Source organism: Scomber scombrus, chromosome 13, assembly GCF_963691925.1.
Source record: "Scomber scombrus chromosome 13, fScoSco1.1, whole genome shotgun sequence".
NCBI classification, from domain to species: domain Eukaryota; kingdom Metazoa; phylum Chordata; class Actinopteri; order Scombriformes; family Scombridae; genus Scomber; species Scomber scombrus.
The window spans coordinates 6608093-6629045 of record NC_084982.1 but is presented as its reverse complement, the minus strand read 5'-3'; the positions used below and the strand labels follow the sequence as shown (position 1 = coordinate 6629045).

The following is a 20953-nucleotide window of genomic DNA, read 5'->3' as shown; positions in this document are numbered from 1 at the left end:
GTTGCCGTTTTGTCCTCATCTCACTCTCAGTGATTCACTCGTCCTCTCGCTCTGCGCCGTCAATTTTTAGGGGTTCGTTCCAGTCCTTTTGCATGAGTGTCTGTGAGTGTTCTGTGTTGAGTTGCTCCCCTTTAGCCAGTCAGCTTACACACACACACATGCACACACGCACACCAGGGGATCCATATTGTGAAAAAGTGAAAGGACAGAATGAAATGAAGATGATGGGGACAAGGAAGGGGAGATTAACAGCCAATCTCCTTATCCGCAACCCCACAAACTCCCTGAGGCACACACAAATACACACACACACACACACACAACCCAAAATCTCGAAGCAGCAGAAGCCAACAGTATGAGATCTTCAACAGCTTCATAATGACTTGCCTACATTTTGATTGTTAGGGATAGTGTCTGTGAGCATGTGCAGCTTACCACTGAAGCCAAAACTGACATAATAAATTAAATTTAACTGTATAGATTTTTACATGGATTGTGTGTACATTTACATTTGAATCTCTCAAAATGCACAAAATTCATTATTGAAAGGAAAAGGGGAATATCCTTATGAGTAAGTTAGATATATAATATATGTATATTTATTTTTTATTATATATAGTATTTGGAGATTATTTTTATTGTATATTTTATTTTATTTTAATTTTTTATCACTTTCAAAAATACTGCCAATTTTGAATTTCCCCCTACCTACTACCTACCTATCCTATATATAGAAGATATATGCTGACAAATAAAAAGTTACATAAGCACAGATTTAAAATGAAACAAAACTAGCTGCGATACAGTATATATTGTTATAACGGTAAAAATTTAAATATTACTTTTTGGTCATCACTGAACCTTAAACCTTTATAGTATTCATTAATTTGTCTTTTATCTTATTTTATTTTTTATTCTATTTTTTATTTCCTGATTGTTTTTGTCTCCATAACCCACCTTTTCTATGTTTTTATAGTTAAATATACGGTATGTAAATACATGTTATTTAGCATCAGTGGCTGTTAGCATTTACAATAGGTGAAATTAAAAGAAAAAAAATATCAGAATTGGTATAAGTAGGTTACAGTGTAACTTTCAATTCATTTAGTCACAAAATGTAAAACAAAGCTCTCATATTACTTAATATCCGCCACTAACAGTTAGCATTAGCAGTGGTTAAAGTGCTAGTGACGCAAATACATTAGACTTACATAACACCTATTTGAGATTCAGTACAGCTAAAAATATTTGAATCTGACAAAAGTGGGATTAAATTGACTAAATCTATTATACAACACATCATCTGTTGGTGCATTTTAACTTTTGAACTTAAGGAGGAAGTGTGGATTATATGTAAACATCACCAGTCATGTAACTTTATGTTGCGTCACGTAGCGTTAGCAATTTCACACTAACTGACCGTTTCTACGTTGTGTCAGAGTGTGTTGAAACTTGACATTGCCTTATGAATATTGCTGACCTGAGGGAGCTGGCTAATGAGTGTCAGTTCTGATCATTATCACCACTATCATAATCATTATCATCATCATCATCATCGTCGTCAAAACACTGCCGTCAGAGTCATTATTGTCCCGCTCAGCTCTGCCTTCAATATTTTCCATCACTGAACCTACAAAGCATGAGTGAGGATACTTTTTAATTTTTGAGTAATTTTGGATCTTCCTCCCATACATAATTAATATTAGAGAAGTAATCTGTATAGTTTCCTTTAGAAGAATTTGAGCATCTTTAAAAGCAGTCCTATTCAGAAAAAATTGCAAGATCTCTAGAGGTTGTTATTGCTGAATACCTGCATCTCTTTGTGAATTTGACTCGTAATCATCATCAATCCATCAGAGCTGATTGGTTGCCAACTATTTGGCAATTGATTAACCATTTTGAGTTTTTTTTTTTTTTACAAAATTGTCAAATTCCAACATCTCAAATGTGAGTATTTTCTGTTTTATTTAGTCTTCGCTATCATTAAACTGAATATTTTTGGGTTGTGAACAAAACAAGACAACAATTTGTGCTTTGGAAAACTGTGTGCGACATTTTGCACCATTTTATGGACCAAACAACTATCGATTTATCAAGACAATCACACAAATAATTGTTAGTTGCAGCTCTAAAGTCTAATTGTCTTGAAATCTAAAGTTTACAGTCATGCTAACCAGTGAGTGTCACCATGCAGCTGGTCAAAATTCTATCAATTTCCAAAACTTCCAAACCAAACCAGCCATTTTCTAACCAACAGTTTAGACATGTTAGCAGCATGGTTCTGGTTATGGCAATGTTGGTCCACCACTTTGGTCCAGACTAAAATAGCTTGACAACCACTTGATGGAGCCATGAACGTTTGTCCAAACATTCATGGTGCGGCAGGTCCCCTGAAATATCCCAACATCAGCTAGTTGGATTGGTGCTGATTGACCATTATTGTCTTAACTGTGACACATCTTGTTGAGCAGAGTGCGAAAAAATATTAATTTACTTAAAACATGAAATGTCTTAATTTTTACTTTAAAATACTATTAATTACTCATGAATGCTGATGTAATTAAGGCATATTTAATTGGGTTATAATGCGATAGGTAATTAATTGGTACATTTCAAGGGATTTATAACCATTGAAATCCCTCAATCTATTCAGGAAACTGATGATAATCCATTCATATTTTAAAGTGTATTATTTCATCCATTTGTTAAACCCAAATCTGACTGTGCTGACTCCTTTTGGGTTTGAATTAATCTCTTACGCCATCTTATCACATTTGCATTAGATTAAAAAAATCTAGGACCCTATTATATATTACCCTTTATATATTTTGCCAGCAAGTTTCATGTTTTCCCACCCACCACAGACAACAGGGTGCTTTCTTTCTTTCTTTGCCTCCCGTCACCGTTGTCGCTGTCATTTCCAGCTTGCAGCGTAAACGTTTTCTCTCCATCTCAGAGATATTCAGTTGACCTACATTATGGAGCCACTAAAATTAGCTTCTGCCCAGGAAAGATTGTGCAGCCTTTGAAGTTATGAGGAATATGTCCCTCCTGATCCGCCACAGGCTCAAAAACAGCAACTGAGTGTTGCGATTTACATAGAGGCAGCAGAAGTGGGCCAGCAGTGTGTGTATATGTATCTGTGTGTATTTGTGAGAAAAGTGTGTGGGTTGATTGCAGCTATTGCTGAGGCTGTGTAACACTGACACAGAAAACAGTATGCTATATGCAGATCTTACCACCTCGCATACAGCACATACATTTACACTCAACACACGCACACGCACACACACACACACACACACACACACACACACACACACACACACACACACACACACACACACACACACACACACACACACACACACACACACACACACACACACACACACAGAGCCAGTGCCCTGGAAGCCTCTCTAATGAGTGCAGATAATTACACCCTCAGCCTAATCACTGCTGCAAGAATTAGATCGGCCCCTTAACTCGTAATCTGCCTGGAATCTCAGAGCCCATTGTGGCCCCTCCCACTCTAATCTGGGACCACAAATTAAAATAAAATCTCATTTTTCAAAAGGCAGCTCAAAGTACTTTATTCCACGATCAGTGGAGTCAGTATTACAGTGAGAAGGAAACACTGAAAGATGATGTGATAGGTTATCCTAGCTTGCTCTGTGGCAGTAAAAGCTGGATTTGAGGCCAGTGGCAGCTGCTACGAGATAAACGGATCTTAAAAGTAAAACATTAATCGGACTACATTCACTTAATTTGAATCCTCTCTGCTCAGACTGATGCCAGTATTGTGTAATTGCTCAGAATCCAACAGTCTATTACAATAGAGCATAAATTGGGGAAAAGTATATAGACTTAAATTTGATCAATCAGGAACCGGAAAATGTGAAACTTTTAAGGTAGATTTGTGTGTGTTTGAGGTTCTTTCACATGAACAGCCAAAGCTACAAACTCCAAACAAAACGACCCGTTGCCAGCCAGCCGCTGTGTGTTGGCACGTTTGTGTGTGTTTGTGTGTGTGTGTGTGTGTGTGTGTGTGTGTGTGTGTGTGTGTGTGTGTGTGTTTGTGTATAGGATGCTACGGGGAATCACCCCCTTTCTGCTCCAAAGAGGATTATCCCTGCAGATCTGGCACATTCCTCCAACATCCAATCAAACTGCCTCATCTGCTTTATCATCCAATCAAATCATGACATCGGTGATCCAATCATAATAAAGCATCCTTACTTACTTACTTACTCTCGATCTGATGCTCATACACACAGAAACACACACACCAACACATACGCACACACACACACAAACACACAAACACTAACACACAGATAAATTTATCTTTACCCTTTAGCCATTAAGCCATTATTATTACTACAGCTTTAGCTTGAGAGCAGCTGAGTGTTTAACATTATGTCATGCTTTCATCCAAGGATGTAAATCCGAAATGATGTACAGGAGAAAATTTTAACAAAATTGTAATATTAGCTTTGGTTACCCAGCCATTTATCATTTATCACATTACTAATGAGTCATTTCTACAGTCAGAGCCCCAGAAAGACCAGGCCACAGCCACCAGCATCCTGATCTGGGTCAAACAACAACAACAACAGTCAGAGCACTAGCTGGTCCTATTATCCGCATTGATTGGTAGTAGTTAGCACCAGGAAAATCTACTAATCCCCATTACTGCCACTGGCTGAGATCCAAGCAACCATTTACTGCCAGAGAACAAACCCAGGCTGTGAAACGGATATCCTTAAACAACTCCCTCTCTGGTCAATTTGGTTTATCTGAAGTCACATCTGCAGTGGAAATCATTTCAATAACGCTGCACAAACTTGAACTTTTAACACAAAGCCAGGACAACAAGTAGAACATGTGCTCCCTGACTCCTGAATGTCTGCAGCAGGGAAAGAGGAAAGATGTATTCAAGGGTAAAGAATGTCCACGCGTATCCTAGTTCATTTTCTGAGCTTGATACACACTAGTTACTCCAATGCAAAACACCACACTTTCAAGCAATAGTTACCAAACTATCTGTATGAAAGCCTTCTCAACACGGATTACTGCGAAACCCCAATATTGATCTTTGGCTCATATATTTTGCTATAAATGATAAAGAGTTTAAGTGTGTAAAAGTGGAGACAGGAACATACAGTACGATCCCTGCTCAACTTATTCAGGTCCTCCTGTTCGTTGATAAAAGCACACACAGAAGCGTTGACTGTTACTTACCTGCTTCCATAAATGATAAGGAAGTTTTCTCATGATCGTTATTTTCTTAAACATTTCATGGAAATCTGTGAAGCATTCTTAAAGCACGATCACACAGGATTTGTTTTAGCAAGCAGAGAGTACCCTTCTTTAGGTTTTTGCCCTCCATCACTGGCATTTAATCTGTCAAATTAAGGCCAGACTGCTGTGACAAATATACAATAGACACAACTGATTGGCATGTGAATTCATGTGGAATTCACTCAAATATTAACCAGCAGTACATTACAAACAAACTTAAATTTGGCATGTTGTCATGGGCAAAATAGTGGAAATTTCTGCGGTACACACATTCTTGTGTGATCGCACTTCAGTCCTGTCAATCATTGTCACATGACGGCAGTGAAGCTGTAATGCATGACATACATTACACATGCAGTCGGGTACAGTTTGCTTTCACTCGTGCCATTTCTCGTTCCTGAACGCAAACCTTCATGCTTCACAGAAGGGAAGCAAAAATGGTGCCTGCACTCTAAAAGGCTAAAGGTTTGACTGAAAGCAAATCATCACTGTCGTTACTGTTAAAAAACAAACAAACAAACACACAGCAGCAAAACCTTTGCTGGGTAAAATGGAGAAAGGGCATCATGCAGTGGCACATTTCCCTGTTTGCATCATTTGTTTAACAGGCGAACACAGTAGTGACCAGTATTCACAAAGCTTTATAGAGTGAAGGATCGAACACAGTGACTCTGATACATATCACTTGTCACTTGTGTTCTAGAAATGAGAATAATCTCATTTCATTTCAAAATAAAAGGCATGTGGGAATAAGGAAACAGTTATTACTCCTTGACACACTCAGTTGACAGAGGTGTTGACTCAACCTGATGAATCATTTTTGAGCCTGCAGTCTGTGGTGCTGTTGAACTGTATAATTTATTTTTTTAATCAATGATGGTAACTATTAACATAAGATAACCAGCAGAGTCAAAGTGGAGCAGTGACTGTTACATTATTTATTCTTTCATGAAAAGAACAATCTGTAAAATGATGTTATTTAATTATGTTAAAACACCTGTCATAGGCTGAAATCCACAAAGAGATCTGCCAGCATAACTATGGCTGACCAATTTACTGAAACTAAAGTGCAAAGTAAAACTTGTGATGACTTTGTGCTCTACAAACACCTTTAACAGTGATGATTTCTGTTTTTATGTGTATATTTATTATGTGTGTATTACAATCACAATGTGCTCTAGCGTGGAAATCAAGTTTCTGCTCCATGTTATCCTTTTTATTTAACTGTGTGTTCAGCCATTGGAAACAGTTTGGAAAATGCATCTGATGCTTCCACTACATATCTGCCTTGAAGGCTAAAACACTGCACAACACAACATAATTAACACAAATTAGTTGGGCGACATTTACACTAGCACACGAGTTACTATATGTAAACTATACTATGGTTTACTACTATCTAGGGAACTGCACAAGTACACCAAGTGTAAGCACAGTCTCTGTAAAGCTTTGGGAATACACACCAGCACACGGTAGCCAAACAACGGGACACGTCATCACATGACCAACACACACAAAAACGGACTTCCCTCCAACAGAAGAAAGGAGGGCAAAGAAGGGAGGTGGAAAGAAGCGTAAACATACAGGGTGGTAGTAATGACATGTTTAAAAGTATGAAGAGGCTGCAGGATTTTGACATGCGAAAGGAAAGGGGGGAGGCGTGCAGAGGGGGATGGGGCGTCACCTTTGTCAGCAGGTGGGAAGGTTTTCCTGCTATGTTTCTCAGAATCAGAGAGGTTTCCCTGTCCAGATAGGAATGCTTTAAGGAGAGAGAGAGGGAGAGAGAGAGAGAGAGAGAGAGAGAGAGAGAGAGAGAGAGAGAGAGAGAGAGAGAGAGAGAGAGAGAGAGAGAGAGAGAGAGAGAGAGAGAGAGAGAGAGAGAGAGAGAGAGAGAGAGAGAGAGAGAGAGAGAGAGAGAGAGAGAGAGAGAGAAAGTCCCGGTGAATTAATCTGGCGTTTGATTGATTGGACGTGGTGGTTTAGCAGAAAGCTGTGCAGTGAAGCAGAAGTCAGTGGCAGGAAAAAAACATCAACATCTTTGATGAGACTGGCAGAGATTGAAACCTGTGGAGAAACACTGACAGTAATGATACAGGTATGCTGGGATGGAAAGGAAATGTTATGACACATATTAACCAACAGTCATATAAAGTAACCCCCCCACCCCCCATCCCCCTTAAAACCAGATGATTCAGATCACTACCCTTGAGGAAGACACTTCAAAAAGAAACTGAAGCACTGTCTGTTTATCATCAGCAGTTATTCACATTAGAAGTTATTTTATAATGCAGTGCTGTCATTTATTTTCAGTTAACACATCTTTCTTCCAATTGCTACTTTTCCATGCCATTTAAAAGTGTAGTACGGAGTATATGACATTCCAAAACTTCATATACCTTTCATTAACATTCAATTATTATTATTAAGTGTTGGGTTTTACTATTAACTTCAGTTTAGTTGAATTTTCTTGCTACTGACATCTAGTGGCCATAAAAAGAACACAGAATAAAATGCATACTAATGACAATGTGGTTCTGGTAAGGTTGCATTGCTTAGTACAGTCTGCAGTTCTTTTGACTTTCTTTTGAGAAATAAAGGTTAAATAATTCAAATAGAAACAAGTGTACAGTCACCAACACTGAAGGGCTAGACAGCAAACTGGCACGCACACAGTTTTAACTCCAGGCCAGCAGGATGCCAGACATATTTTAATGTATTATTAACAGTGTTTGCTCAATTATTTACAATATTACTCATATTTACTGAGAGGGTCATTTGGACACAAAGAGACACAAGTGCAATCTGTGGCAGAGGAAGCTTTACATAATCCTACATACATGCACGTGTAGCAGTGCTGTGAGTCACCGGTTCAGCCTGAGCAAGTTCCCTACTGAGCAGATTGAGGTCCATGCTCAGTATGGAGCCACAGTGGGCTCAACCCATTTTTATAGAGTTGGAAGACACACTGAGAATCAAGCAGTTGTTTATGTATGTGCGGTTGTAGGGGTGGCGAAGTGTCAATGACATTGGTCCAATTCCAGCCTGCTTTTCTACTCTGTATATTTTTGATGCTCTGTATATTTTTTCTGTATTTCAGTATTTTTGGTTTGGAATAAAAAATATCCACTTCCTAAATAGACTTTTTAAAATTTAATCCAACCTCATTTTGTCCCACAGAGGAAATGGTCTGACCCATTTAGTGCTGTTAGAGGAAAAAAACAAATCTACACTTTAAATTCAGACACTTAAACATGAACTGTTCCCCTCTTGTGTTTCAATCACTAGAAACCATTTTATAGAAAGCATTAGCTCTTTCCTGATAACTACAGATTAAATATAATATTTAGGTCACACACACACACACACACACACACACACACACACACACACACACACACACACACACACACACACACACACACACACACACACACACACACACACACACACACACACACACACACACACACACACACACACACACACACACACACACACACACACACGATTATGGCCAGCTTTTCCCTTTGGCCAAGATCTGACCAACCACATCCAAGAATGCACGTGCGTATCTGTGTATGTGTTGACCTTCTCTGGGCAAAAGTAATCAAGAAGAGAGAGCTGGATGGCTTTGTGTGTGTGTGTGTGTGTGTGTGTGTGTGTGTGTGTGTGTGTGTGTGTGTGTGTGTGTGTGTGTGTGTGTGTGTGTGTGTGTGCATGTATAAAAGTAGCATTGTGGTTAGTATTGTATGTAAGCCCAAATAACAGGTTGTGATATCAAATATTCTTTGCAGTCAAAACAGTCCAGTTCAGCTTTTGGTTTGTTTTATGTCCGGATGTACACAGATGGGTTTTTTTCAGTGGATTTAAGAGCCTGTTCCTGTTGAGAAAATGCATCATTGCTCACTGACATCATCATTGTGTTTATGTAATATTAGTGCTAGTAGCCACTGGGTAACTCAAAATGTGATACTACAATTTCTTCAAATTTTAACATATACCATTACAAATTAATTCAAATGCAAGGAAATGTGGCCGACACCTCTGCACTTTGCTAAGTCACCTGTGTATTTTTCTTATCATTTTTGCCCTTATTTGATAGTGACAGAGGGACAGTAGAGAGATTATGACAACATACAGGTGACCTCAAACTTAAAGGTGCAGTGTGCAGAATTTAGTGGCAACTAGTGGAGCAGACTTGGCAGAAATGTTAAACAATGTACTTAAGTATGTTTTAATCAGTGTATAATCACATGAAAATAAGAATCATTGTATTTCTGTTACCTTAAAAGCAACCTCAATGATAGATCCCACTAAATCCTACACACTGTACCTTTAAACACGGGACGTTACAATTACATAACTTGCATTTTAAACCCAAAGACAGCTTGCTGGAAAAACTGAGTGATGTAATTTCTCAGCAGGAATAGGCGTGTCGGTCCTCATATTTTTTGTCCCATCCATGTTGTAAAACTTAAAATGAGCTCACATGTTTTTCCCTGACGTCCATCTTCTTTACTGAGAGATCTTCTCCCTCATCACCAGAGGCTTAATGTGGGGAGTAACTCATGCATAAAGCCACACCATTGGTTTTAAGTAGTGGTAACACTTTATTTTACGGGTCTCGTAATTTTGTGCTAATTTCCTGGAAATATTTTGAGAAATCTGCAAGTAATTAACAGCTTATTTTCGGGACATTTTACAGACAGGGTGGTGCTGTTTGGTGCCAACTATTTTTTTAAAATGGAAAGAAGTGTTGAGTTTAGTTGTTAAGTACACACTCAGTATTATATATAGTGTGTGTATACTCTTTAACTGACAGAAAAAAAACTACTTTTCATTTTATAGTTTGTGTTTCAAATGATATATAAGAATATAAAGTAGTTTCTTTAAAAAAGTAAACTAAACCAACATAATATTTTTTCCATTTTTCTAATAATTTTTCTCAAATTACACCACCCTTTCTATAAAATGTCCTTAAATTTACTGTTAGATACCCATAAATGAACCTGAGGAAATTTGTATAAAATGAAAGGATCTTTAAAATAAAGCATTACCAGAATTGTACGTCATAGCCTTACCTTTTTAAAACCTTAGGATAAGGCCATAATGTTGAAATTGTGTAATTGAATACAGTGTAGCTGAAAAACAAGGATTCCCCTGATTCTATTTCAAGTTAACATTTGTGACACAGTGATACTTTGATTACAGAGTTTTTATCTAACAATCAATACCCCATTTATCCATTATTTCTCCGGGGGGAGACCAGCTGAGTTCTATAACCAAACACAGTCCATTTTAGTGAGATGGGATTTAGTGAGTCCTCAGATCTTGTTATTTTTACTGCCCTTAATAGGCACTCAGAGGGAGTGTGTAAAGGAGAGAAAGACTCAGTGATCCAGACTGCAGTTGTTCCAGTTTCTAATGAGCTGGACCCATGGGAGCAGCACTCTGGGCCAAAACACTACAGCACATCCTTTCTCTCTTCTTTTTCTTTTACTTTTCATCCTTCTATGTATCTGCACTCGTTTGGTTGCTTTTCATCTGTGTCACTCACTTACTTTATATACTCATCCTTTAGTTTCCACTATCACCCTTTCCCTTTGTCCTTTATTGTTGGCAGTCATTTGCTAACTCACTCTGTCCGGTCCTCTCATCTCAACTCTAATTTTATTCATTCCTTCTCTCTCTTTCTTTTCTATATCTTCCCATCATCTCCTAATTTCTCTCTTTCCATTGTTGGTCTCTCCCTGTCAGATTTGCTGTAGTATCAGTGTGTATGAACTGGATGAACTGAAGCAGTACAGCTCATTGGGATCTTTAGTTGTGTTTTGCTTGTATAATTAAAAATGCAACCAACAAACCCTCATGATTGTTCAGAGCGTCTTTCACGCTTTATCTTGTTCACATTTTGCTAGCACAGACGACTACGTAGGCGATTCATGGAGGATTATGACTAGGCTTTTTCTTTTCTGGGACAGAAAAACAGAGCGCTTTTGATCATAAAAGAAGTGAGGACACAGCCTGAAGCAGCAGAAACTGCACCGCACAGCCAGCAGTAGGACAAAATGACATCTAACACAAACCACTGCAGCTGTGAGACCTTAAACAACCAGTGAATTTTTCAGATTAAACACTTCAATTTTAGAATACTAGAGTTTTAATCCTTAAATGGTGTTTTTCTTACATTCCAGGCTGCAGCTGAATAGTGACTAAAAATCATATGCTTTCATGCTGACAAGTTGCGTGACTGTCACATAGCAATGCGGTTTTCAAACATTCTGCACTGCATTACAACCCCACAAGAAGTCACTTGGACAATAGTTCATTGTTATAGATTTCCGCAAACAATTTACTGCCTGAAAGATGGGAAAGTCATCAAAATGCAGTGATGTAAAGCAGCAACAAGCAGTGATGTAAAGCATATGGTCCTGGTATGGCCCTTTTAGGCCTAAAACTGAATGTGTGCATATAATTTGTCCCCTGAATGCAATTATTGGCTCATAACTCATAATGCTCATAATCTCTTAATAATCTGTTAAAAAAAAATTATAGACTCAGCATAATAATCTCAGTCAGACGGCCAATGTGGGTCACCAAAACACAATCAGGGCTAAAACATAAAATTAGCACCTAGGTTGACTGTTGTGATGGAGTTTCAGTTCAACATTGTGAAATGTGCCTTTGTCCAGCAGTTTCTGTCTATTTCTGAGTGTTTAGTGTAACCATTAAACCATAGTAACTACTAAAGTGTACATGTCTGATTAGCACTCAGCCTATTGTATGTGGTAGAGGCACATTAGCATGTTTGTACCATCAGTGTGTTTGCTGCGTAAACGTGGATGCTGCTAGTTAGTTAGCTTGCTAGCTAGTTAGCCTACTAACAATCAGGTACACAGTATTTTGGAGAAATTAATGGGTCTATGTAGAAGGCAGCTTAATGTTTGACAGTCACCATTTTTTAAACAAGTCTTCACTCTAATACAAGAAGTCTTGTTTATTTCGTCTTCACTGGACTTCCAATATGGTACCAGTCTAGGAAATATGTTGCTCATGAAGCGCTCTCACCACAACTTATGTAAGATGTAGTGTAATGTATTCATTAATTCCCTTGTTGAGTGTCAGAAAACATACAGTTTATTCATTATGTTGTATATAAAAAGGTAGTCATCATGTACCTCTGTGTTATCTCGACCGTGACTGGCTCCTTCGACTGGGAGTGTAACTAAACCCTGCTGGCCGTCTGATTCATTGGAGCGGAGAACACTGTCCAGTGAATCCATGGAGGAAGCAGAGTTAACAGAAACCCCAGATGCCGAGGTGACGGAGGAGCGCGAGGAGTGGACTATTGAACGCGCCTGCAGTGAAACGACAGGAGAGAGATCAGAGGAGGACACAAATCATGGATCAGAAGACAGAGCCGGGTTGTTTAAAACCTATCCTAAAATCCAAAATGTCAGGCGGACATTTTCCAGTCCAAATCCTGGAGCTAAATCCAATTCAGCAAGATTAAGTTTATGAGCTTAACATATTGAAACAATATACTAAGGTTATTTGTTCATTGCTTAGTCAATAACATCAACTAGCTTGGTTGTCCAAAAATTTCGAAGATTCACCCTTAGTGCAAGTTTAAATGTATTAATTTTGTTAAGAAGACTCTACATTCATTAGTCTTGGTTTCATTTGACGTAAACACAACAAGTTCTTCAATGACGATGGAATTGAGTTTTCCTTATAGAAATCGAGGGTGTATGGATAACGATTTTGAGCTTTACAAATACATTTGTCATTTAAATTGGTTTACTTCATGTTCGCTGACTGTGCCGACTGATCCGGTGCGTCGATGCTGGCGCTGGCTGGAGCCGGGGTGTCGCATTGTGGCTGACGTATAGGTGGAGGCAGAGCTGAGAGAGTGGGAGGAGGTCTGACGAGCAGCTTCATCCATACTAAGAGATGCCTGAAGGAAGGCAGAGCAAGAGGACAGAAGATAAAAGACAGGCTCATGCATCATGCAAAACAAACACAAAGAGAGCATGGATCATTCCAGCAGGAGCCCGAGAGTGTGAAGCAGACTTCACACTGTGATAAATATATTTAGAAATGGATGTGATAAATATGTGATCTGTCACACAAAAGAACAGGCAAAAATCAGGACCAAGATTTCATCATAACTTTCACTTTCATGTTGTGATCATGAAGACACACATCTGATCAAGCTCATGGTGATCCAGAGGTAACGGCTACAAAAACAGACAGAAGATATCATGAGTTGCACTTTTCAAAAGGAGTGCACTTACCCTATTTTTGTCTCTTTCAATTCCAGTTCTGATACCGAAAGAATATCCGCTGATAATGTGCACCTAATTTGATACCGGTGCTCTCTTTTACCCAAACTTACAATCTGTATACCTCACTACATGGAACCCATTGGGATCATTTTCATGTAAATTACATGAGGCCAGGGACTGCTGTGGGACTAAGAACTTAACAAGCAGACAAACGCAACGGATAGCAGAAACACTCAATTTTATAATATACTGATGAAGAAGTTTTACCCAAACCATTTAGTAAGGTTAGCAATAATCATGACACATTGTTTAAAATGTGGTCACCTTCACAGCCTGCACCTCTGGGTGTCCTTCAGTAATTCCAAGTACTTGCTGGCATGGCTTAGCCATTTCATTTTTATCTTAATTAAATTAAATTAGCGTGTTGGAAGACCTTGTTGCAGAACTTTGGCTGAAAATATGTGTTGAACAAGTGGTGCTTTGACGGTTGTTAGGAATGCTGTGGTGCTTCTGCTGTTTGGGGAGGACACTGTTTTCACTATTACAACTCCAACAACTCATGTAAGAGGAGAAAACTGGTTACAAAAGATGATGCAAACAACACAGTTGGGAGGAAACCTTTTGTTCAACCCCCAAAAAAAAAACACTAGACTGAGACTCCTTCTTTGCTGAGCTCAAGCATACGACTCATCCTCCAGTTCTCTCTGACCTATTTCTACTGGACTGCAGTATCCAGAGAGCCCACTGAGCCTCCGTCCCTTTTGATCATGAATTTTCCAGACCTCCACGTTCCTCATGAGCCTGTGGTTTGACTACACAACTTTATTTTTGAAAGTTTAAATGTTTTACCTTTTGATATAGTGCCCTCATCAGGTTAATCAGTTTTGATTGGCCTTCAGAAAAACTTGGAGTTTTTGTTGACATTAATGATGAAGATACAAACACCAAGAAATATACAGTACCAGTTGAAAGTGTGGACACATCTTCCATCTTCCTATTCACTTGTATGAAAAAGTATGTCCAAACTTTTGACTGGTACAGTACACATATGAAATTGTATTATTAAAAAAAATCCCCACAGTTGCACACACCTTCTCCAGCTGGGCAGTGATATCGTCCAGGCTGAAGTTAGAAGCCAGTGCCGGCCGCCCATGATGCCCAGCGGCAGCTCTGATTGTGCCAGCAGGTGAGGCTCTGGTGCTGCTGCTGCTACTGCTTGCCCCGCTGCTACCACCCCCACCACTAACACTGTTACTGCTGCCGCCTCCTGCTGGCTGCTGCCTGCTGCTGCGCCCTGCTGGAGGCTTCTGACGGACCTAGAGACACAAAGAGATGTGTAGTATATATATACACCCAGTGACCACTAGCTGACCATAGAGAAAATGCTTTAAAAAACCAAAAATGTACTTTATAAGTAATACCAAGAACATTTTTGGTAACTCTTTATAATAGTGTTGCTAATTTTTAACATATTTATCTGTTTAAAGAAAATATTAACAAAACTACACTTTAAATAACTATCTTTTTACAAACCTGAACCTGAACACGAAAACCAACAAAACTAACATTACTTCTAGGGGGGGGGGGGAGTGAGCTGATCTGAGTCACTGTTTTGAAAATGTTCTCATGCACAGCAACAGGAAACATGATTGTAACCAATAGGAATGATGCCCAAAACTCAAACTATGAAAACAAACATACAAGTTAAAAATGTTCAGCTGTTATGTGGGTGTGTTTACCTTGGTATCAGTCAGCCCCAGACGGGCCATGCCACCAGCGCTGTTAGGCTTGGGGTTGACAGTGGTGAGTTCCTGTTCGATAGAGCAGAGATCAGCCATGAGCGCGTCAAGATCCACATTCTCCCCCTGATTCAACGCCTCTGCAGACAGACAAACAAGAGAGAGAGAGATTTAAGCATGTGAAACAAATTGATTGACTTAAGGAATTAAAGTGTACGTGGGTGTGTGCATGTGTCTGACCGTTGATGTTGTAGATGGAGAATCTGTAGGAGAAGTTGGCCATGTTTGTCTCCTGTCTGAGGGGAGCTTTCTGTTGAGGAGGGCGCTCCGGGCGTCCATCGTCCAGGCTCTGCATAGACACAAAGAAACAGCGCGTGAGTGTACTATATGAGAGCAAACCTGTGTCATATTTTATATCAACACCATGACAGAATACGAACAACAACAGAATACGAACTATTCAAAATTATTGCTTTGATCCAGCCATGAGTGTATTTACCTGTGTGAGTTTGTCCAGCTCTCCAAGCCAGGCTCCAAACATCTTATCCAAGTCCTGGTCGTCCTTATCACTGTCTTCCTCTTCCTCCTCCTCTTCCTCCCTGACCTCCACCTCCTCATCTGACAACTGATCCATCTGAGGGGAATAGGAAATTAAAGAAGGTAAGAAGAGAAGATGAGAAAGAGGAGAGGAAAAAGAAAGAGGAGATTTTGGTTCGTTTTTCAGCTGTTTCAGGTGAGGTGTAATCTCAGCTCCATCTAGTGGCCAAGCATCTGTACTACACTACAGCTGTTGTACATTACTGCATAGTCTGGTTTTCAATACTGTGTCTCAACTGTTACGTAAAAAGTAGAAGAAATCCCTGGATCACTATTAGTAGAAGCAAACGACCACAAGTAGGTCAGAGGTCAAAGATCACAACATCACAGACCAAATAAAAAGGCTTCTCAAGCTACTTGGCGCTTGGATTAAAGTTTGAAAGCTATATTAAAGATTAAAAAATGACATAACAGGCCTGTTACTGACAGATCACAGCTGGTGAATGCTATTAAAATATAACAAATGGGTGTAATAATAAAATAACAGCAGAAATTAAACATTAAAAAGAGACAAAGTCCTGCTGCATTTAGTAAATCAGACAGGATTGAAGATTGAATCCCGGAAATGTCTCATGACCTCGTTAAGGCATGTAACATTTCTTAATACAGTTGAAGGACATTTTCAGACATTTTTAAGAAATTGCTTTGGAAAAACCCAGTCAGACATATAACACTTTGTTCCAGAGTACGATGTTTTGATAAACTTCTTGTGAGATTGCCAGGAACATTGATGATGGATATTCAGGATATTGAAGGTTTCTGATGATTTTGGTGACCTTGTGGCCTTTCCTCAAGCATTACTGATATGTACATGCCAAAGGGATAAACTATTATAACTGGTAATAGTCTATGAACATAAAAATTAGTGTCACTTTTTAATTGAGGTGAAGTGGACAATGCAGCATCTAGACTAGTTATTTAAACAGGGAACTGTCGTCAAAGCTTGTACTATAAAACAAATTGCGACTTCCTTACAAATCCTGTTTAAAAGTGGTTACAAATCTGTTTGACTTCTCTGCCCTTTAACTGTATTTACTGGATGATTGAGCAGTCTGTTCCACAGTCAAATGATAAAAATAATAATACTAATAATCATACGCTTGATTTATTAGAATAATAGGAAGCATGACAAGGCATTTCAGGGGAAAGTTTATGAGAGATTAAGAAAGTGTGCGTGTGTGTATGAACTGTTTATGTAACCTCACTGAGAACAGGTCAACACACTTTTGAAGGGAGTGTAACTGTGAGTAATGACGCCAATAACGAGCATTCACCAAGTTGCCCACACACACACACAAACACACTATTATGAAAATATACAATGGCTTAAACCGAACAAAGGTGCACAGCAGCTGTTGGATATTCTTCTCTGTGTTGACAAGCAGTAGCAAACTCCTTTTTTACCCCATGATGTAGTGAGCTTTCAAATAATTCAGCAAATTGAAATGTTAGGATAGTCCTAACTACCGATCTATTGACTCAGTGTTATCAATATTTCAAATGACTGATTGAAAGTCAAAGTAAAACTGAAGATATAGGCACAACTGAACTTAAATGTAACATTTTCCAACTTAAGTGGAAAACGGTTTTGCTATAAGTTGTCTTCTGACAAATATGTGTCAAAAACATTTAAAGACAGAGTATTTCTATCTCAAAATCCCCCTTTTCTCTGCTCTAGTTATAAATTTGCAAAACAGAATGTTGCTCTGTTCTAATCTATTCCTTTTTTTTAACCTCCACCCTTTTTAATCAATACCATCATCTCCATTTTATAACCAGGTTTTTTTTCTCCTTCTCTCAGTTTCTTCTTTTTTCTCCCTCTCGCACTCTGTGTTTCTGCTCTTCTCCTCAATATGCCTTCCCTTCTCTTTTACCTCCTCACTCCTCTCCTCCTGCCCAGGGCGACCCCGGAGTATCGCCCAGGGCATCGAATTCTATTCCTGGGTAGCCGCTTTGTCGTCGCCCCTCTCTCCCTCTCTGGGGATAGACAGCTAGCCAGTGTACACAAGATTAGAGAGCAGAATCTCTCAGACCCACATACAAAACACACTGAAAAACACACCACACACACACACATTGACACACACCAAGGAGCGGCGCTACAATTAGATCCCTGTGGTTAGCAAGGTCTGTCATTTAGACTAGAGGATAGGGCGAGTGTGTGTGTGCGTGTGTGTGGTTTGGGGACTGTTGAGGGACTAAAGGAGCGTTGTGAAAACTCTCACAGCTGCACTCTTGTACAACAATCTGCTGTTTCCACACTGGTGAGGATTAAAAATAGGCCAACAAATGAACCTTTTTTTCTTTGCAAGCACAATTTAAACAAGAAAATTCACTTCAGTTGTATCTGAAGTCAGTAAGTGTGCTAGTTGGATGAAGCGAGAGAAATCCTGGACGCTCTGACCGTCAAAACACTGCGCCACACAAATCTGATTCCAATCATGTAAACTGATAAAATGTGTGATCTATTTTTCAGCTCAACCAGACCCATGAGTGCATAGGGCTGGGTGATAATTCTAATTATTTATCATCCCTTTATACAATCATACTGTTAGAAACACACACAGAAATATATATGTTTGTGTGGGTGTGTGTATTTTTGGATTTAAAAGGGACACAACAAGCTTATACTGGTTTTCTGTAATGTATATAATCTTATAATGTTAGATATCTATGTTAAACATGGTCAAAGTTTCAAAACTTGAGGTAAACGTATATAAAAATGCTCCCTGCAAGTCAAAAGTCAGGGTTTCAACCTACTCTGAACGCTTCGTTTGCAATGTTTTTTCTACCTTGCAAACGAGCTGACATCGGCTTGTTGTGCATAAATAAATGGTCGTCCATTCCATAGCCTTGGTTGATAAGGGGTTGTTGCTATGGTTTCTCTATGCGTTCTTTGCTTTGTCGCCTCCCATATTTCAGATTTGATTTAGGCTCGAACATGTACAGATGTATCTGATATGTTGCCACTTCGAAGAAAAAAATGAGAAGATAAAGTGAGATCATGTTTGTGTCATAGTTTTTTGACCTGGTCTACCGAGCAACTGGAAGGTGCATCTTTAATTGATGATGCACTTGTCTTGAGTTGAAAAGCAGCGGACTACTCGTCGACGTTGCAGTTGTAAAACGGTGGATAAATCGCATTTTTTAAGTTCTTCACGATAAAAGCCATTCCATTACTTTGTCAGTGGAAAGCTTTTAATATGAAGCAGCAGCGGTGGGAAATGTCGGGTTTTCATCAGCAGTAACTCAACACTGCTCCAATACGGGGGGAAAGCAAACAGGAAACGGTAAAATAAAGCAGATATCTGAAAGTACAAACAGAAACATGGAAGTGACACTAAACTACACTAAACCAAACCACAGAGATTCAGTCAGAGGTTACAGAAGTACTGAGAGCTGAACACAAGGAGGCTTTTAAAAACATCTTTGTCATCTTTCTCACTGGCCTCCAGCACAAACATGAGTCTCACAACACAGCTTGTTAGAGGGGGAAAGAAGCAGGAGAAGGGGAGCTGTCACGGGTTGGTGAGATGTCACCACAACCCACTTGGAGGTGGGTTGGGTGTGCTTTGGCCCGACTTTGGATATGGTACTACTTGGGCGCACCTCGGCACAACTTGGCGTGGTAATGGAAACACAAATAAATGTGGTGCCGATGTGGTTTGACTCGGCGTGGCAAAAAGTGTGAATGAGAAAACCATATAAAGGGCCAGCACATGATAAATAAGGAACTGAATTTCAAATCATGTAAAGACATTCCAACAGAGCCCCACAATAAATATATTGACCTGGTGCATGATGTGCATTTTCTAAAACCTATCACAAGTTTACTCTTTTGATTTCGTACATTACCCTTCAGATTCTAATTTATTTTAAGTGTAGTATGAAAACTGAGTTGCAGAGAGACTTGAATTTGCTGCAGGGAACTGATTGTTTTCTTTTTTTGTAGAAGCTATCATCACATGGTGATGTGGTTGCTGTAAACATAGACACTGACATCGGTAGAAAAGCATTGTTTGGATAAATTCAGCTGTCAGAAAATTTAACTTAGAGGGGAAAAAAACAAAACTTGTAGACAGTGAAAAACATCACACAAATCTGGACATCTCTGCATTACACTGGCTGCTGTTCAGCTGTGGATTCCTCACTCTCACGTGTCAGACTGCTCTTGAATGCACCACCAGAGAGTGTTTTAAAAACAGTTGTGTCAAACTCTGGTCCCTGTCAAACAGAGCTGAGACAGCAAGTCGTAGTGATGGGCTATAAGTGCTAGTGCGTGCGTGTGCGTCCAAAGTAAACAGTAATTACTTTGCTGCAGCAGCCACACTCCTCCTGTCTGACTGACTGAAACCATGCAATCATCCTCCCATCCTTCATTCCTCCCACTTCTTCTATTTATTCATTTTCATCTTTCCCTTCGTTTCTTTCTCCCTCCTTCTTACTATTAATGATTTTTCCCTCCTTTTTTCATCCTGCCCTCCTTTTTCCATTAACTACTACTCCCTCCTATCCTCTCCTTCATCTATCCTTTTCAATCTGCAAATTCATCTAAAAATGCTCATTTAGTTAAACATGTTACCACTTTTTTTCCTGTTTTCATCACGGTGGATGGCTCAGTAGCACAATACACACATCACCCATCTCTCAGCCTGTCCTGGCAGCTTTAAAGAGAAAGTTTTCAAAGTTCAAAATGAGCTTTCAACAGGTTTCCAGCTGGCGCAAACAGTGCTTCCTGCAACCATTTGTTATACTCTACAAGCTACCACAGACAGGAAGTGACCCCAACCTCCCAATCCTAACCTCTGACATTTGACCCCTCACACAGAGTTAAATATGGAGGTTAAGACAGCTGTTTGGCTGTCAGAAAGGAGACTGCTCATACAATATTACACTGGGGTATTTTTAGTGAGAAATACAGGGGGCTATCCAGGGTCCCCCATGTCAACCTGGGACTTTAAACTCTATAGAGACAAGAGGAGAGGAGAAAAACAGACTTAAAGAAAACTACAGGTTCAAATCTCT

At 39.3% G+C, this 20953-nt stretch overlaps 1 protein-coding gene across 1 annotated transcript in view; it reads right to left on the bottom strand.

Annotated features, from left to right (window-relative positions):
• raph1a (Ras association (RalGDS/AF-6) and pleckstrin homology domains 1a) overlaps positions 1–20953 on the bottom strand; it is a 70137-nt gene that overhangs the window by 12308 nt on the left and 36876 nt on the right. Inside the window, 7 exon segments of the mRNA XM_062432257.1 lie at positions 6989–7063; positions 12483–12662; positions 13109–13261; positions 14684–14908; positions 15332–15471; positions 15572–15680; positions 15831–15965. Coding sequence (XP_062288241.1) covers positions 6989–7063; positions 12483–12662; positions 13109–13261; positions 14684–14908; positions 15332–15471; positions 15572–15680; positions 15831–15965 — 1017 coding nt within the window.